Source organism: Antrostomus carolinensis, unplaced genomic scaffold (assembly GCF_000700745.2).
Source record: "Antrostomus carolinensis isolate BGI_N321 unplaced genomic scaffold, ASM70074v2 scaffold3129, whole genome shotgun sequence".
NCBI classification, from domain to species: domain Eukaryota; kingdom Metazoa; phylum Chordata; class Aves; order Caprimulgiformes; family Caprimulgidae; genus Antrostomus; species Antrostomus carolinensis.
Window position 1 is genome coordinate 21,551 of NW_010337699.1, and position 3,378 is coordinate 24,928.

At 42.3% G+C, this 3,378-nt stretch overlaps 1 protein-coding gene across 1 annotated transcript in view; it reads left to right on the forward strand.

Annotated features, from left to right (window-relative positions):
• The window catches only part of SYNE3 (spectrin repeat containing nuclear envelope family member 3), a 37,086-nt gene that overhangs the window by 3,885 nt on the left and 29,823 nt on the right, over window positions 1-3,378 (forward strand). The window contains 1 exon segment of the mRNA XM_029086804.1: window positions 1-93. This exon segment is cut by the window's left edge and continues 67 nt beyond it. Coding sequence (XP_028942637.1) covers window positions 1-93 — 93 coding nt within the window.

Sequence of the window (3,378 nt, forward strand, 5' to 3'; positions counted from 1 at the left end):
TCCTTATTCTGCAGGATAGGTGACCCTAGCGTTGATGAGGATGTTCAGAAGAAAATGAGGATGGAATATGAAGGGATCAGGGAAGAAGCTCAGGTACACCTATAAAGAGTTGGGGGTTTTCAGATGTCACCAATATATGGTATTGTTTGCTATCTGCTTCTTGAGTGATGGGGCTTACCTGGTAGGACTGCAAAAAGAAAGAGCTCAGAACCCCCGTTCTTTCAGTCAGTGGACTGTTTGCAACAGTCATCATGTCCCAAGATAAGCTGTTAATTGGGATGCTCTTACACTGTGCTTTATGCTATATTGCTGTGAAGTAACTGCAAACTGCTTGCTGTGACCTAGTGAATATTGGTTTTTAGGTCATCTCTGCATAAAGTTTGAATTGCTCCTCATCTTTCAGCACACTAGTGATCCTTGTATAATCAGATGCAAAGTACCCATCCCAGAGCCAGGGAATGTTACATACATGCAGCCTTGTTGGAGGAAGTAGCATTAGTCCAGATCCAGAGCCACACTCCCTGCTTGCAGAACTGGAAAACAGAGGTGGGAATCAGCTGTGGCCCAACACTGAGCTCAACTAGCCAATTCCAGTATCTGAAAGATTTTCACTGCATGCAGATACTCATTCTTGCCTGATGCTAACCTTGAACAGTTGTCAGATAGGCTGCTGTAAGACATCCTAGTTCATCTTTCAGTGTCAGTGATTTCCTTTACCCTATTCCTAGGTGAAGATTTCAGATACGGCTCATACTTTTCACTTCTACAACTTAGGTAAAGACAGGATTGGACCATGTGGTGTGGCTGAGGGGCAGACATCTCTAGGTGGGCAGAATTCAGTTTCTTACCAGCCTATATCGACACACTGGAGCGTGTGCAAAGAAGGGTAACGAAGCTGGTGAAGGGCATGGAGAACAAGTCTTATGAGGAGCAGCTGAGGGAACTGGGGTTGTTTAGTCTGGAGAAAAGAAGGCTGAGGGGAGACCTTATTGCTCTCTACAACTACCTGAAAGGAGGTTGTAGTGAGGTGGGTGTTGGTCTCTTCTCCCAAATAACAAGAGATAGGACAAGAGGGAATGGCCTTAAGTTGCCTCAAGGGAAGTTTAGGTTGGATATTAGGAAAAATTTCTTCACTGAAAGAGTTGTCAAGTATTGGAACAGGCTGCCCAGGGAAGTGGTGGAGTCACCATCCCTGGAGGTATTTAAAGGATGTGTAGATGTGGTACTTAGGGACATGCTTTAGTGGTGAACTTGGCAATGCTGGGTTTATGGTTGGACTAGATCATAATGGTCTTTGCCAACTAAACCATTCTATGATTCTGTGATTAAATACTCAAAGGGACATATGAAATATATATAGACACATCTGTCCCAAGCATACAGAGATTAAAATCTAGTCTTTGTCTCACAGTGGCTTCCAGGAATTCCATAAATGGGAATTACCTGGTGCAAATACAAATAACTTTCATTGTGTTGGCTCTGCTGTCTGCCTCTGTCTGTTGCCTTCTATTTGTTCCCACACCTACACCCCAGCATAAAACTGGAGCCTGACAGTGATGTAGGCTCTCCCCTCCCAGGTGCTATCATACAAAGTTAACTTCAGATCACACTGGAAGAACAAGAACATTGGGATGCTCATGCCATTGCTCTGCTTACTCTACAGATACTTTTTCTGTTTAAAAAAAACCAACAAAACAAACCACCCCAAACCAGTGAAAAAACCCCAAGCTGGCACCTTCTGTGAGCATGAAATTCAGATATTTTTTAGCCATAACGATAAAATTGCTGCTAATAAGTCTCTCCAAAAACCAGAGCATGTTTGGAAATTCTGTAGCTGCAGATGCTGCAGAGAGGCTGTTAAGCCACCAACAAACTTGCATGTCAATGTTATTTATTTTTAAAGGTTGATATCTTCATTACAAGGCAACTGGATTTACAAATAAGAAGGTTCCTGGGAATTCAGGTGTTGTCTATCTAGATTGCCATTTAAAATTCTCATTCACTCCCTTCTAACCAAGATTCACCTTTGGTTTTGATGCAGGAGACAGTCATTAGCTATTTTAATAAAGCAGTTCTTTCAAACAAGTAATTTGAATATTCAAATCCAGTATGTGACCTCTCTGAGACTGGTTTTACATAGTGTGATTTCTCTAACTGACTTGGATACATGCTGGTGTAAATGAGATCAGGAAGTGGCTCATAGTACTTAGATAAAATATATCTTTATGTCTCCAGCCAACTGAGACGCTAGCAAAAGCTTTTCTTTGGCACTGGTTACAAATACCACATTTGAAAGAAGGATGGAGTGAGAGAATCCAGCTAAGAAATCCCCCTTTCAGGAGGTGTGGAACAAAGAAGGGAGTTGGGAAGCCTTGGATTTTGCAGCTGAAGTAAGTGCAGAGTTCATTAGCTAATGCCATGGTTACAGGCACCTTGGGAATCGTGTTGGAAAGTATAACAGTAGTTAGAGAAACCCTGCCACCTCTTCCAGTGGGAAGGAGGAATGAATGAAAGAGACACAGGAGTTGTAAGGGGATTGCTCCAGCCCCTCGCATGATGAGAGAGAGGCCAGGCTAAATATGACTTGTAGATGCCAGCTGAATGCCTGAGCTGCCTGCCAGAGGAGGCTCACTGGTGATTGTAGATTACACTTGTGTTTGAAGAGCATTTTTAGATCCTGTGCAGTTGTCCAGCTCTATCAGAAGGCAAGCTCTTGGACAGTGTTTTTTAAATGGTTTGCCTGTAACATTGCTTCTCTGGTATGAGCAAATGGTGGAGTTTTTTTTCTTTCTTAGTGCTAACATGTGTCCTTATCATTCAAAAATTTTAAAAGCACATAATTTTCTTTTAATTACGTTGACAGTGATACTTTTAGATGTGGCAGCCATTTCCTACATGCTTTCCCTTGCCTAGTAAAATAATATGCAGAGGTAGATGGTTGTGAGTTTTAGCATAAATGAAGGCTGAAGATGGTAAGAAAAGTTGTGATATACAGTATGTTGATATTTAGTCAAGTATATCAACTGTGTCTGAGCACATCAAATTGATTTCAGTCCATCTTGTCTCTGTTAACTGAAACCTAGATATTTTTAGTACCAACCCTCACGTACCCTAGAGCTAAGACTAAAAGCACTACAAAGTGCTACAGGAGCTTTCTGGACTCTACTTTGATGCCACAGAAGGATTTAAAGCAAGAATTTTTTATGTGCTCAAGATTGCCTTCCAGAAGAGGCTCGTTTGCCTTTGCTGCCTGTAAGAGGAGATGAGGGGAGAGGTTTCCTATGCCTCTGTCCACTCTCCTTGAGTACTCAGGGCTGGGCGTATCCTGCTCAGACACATCTCTTCCTCTGCAGCCCATTGTTTTCCTGTTGGTGCTCT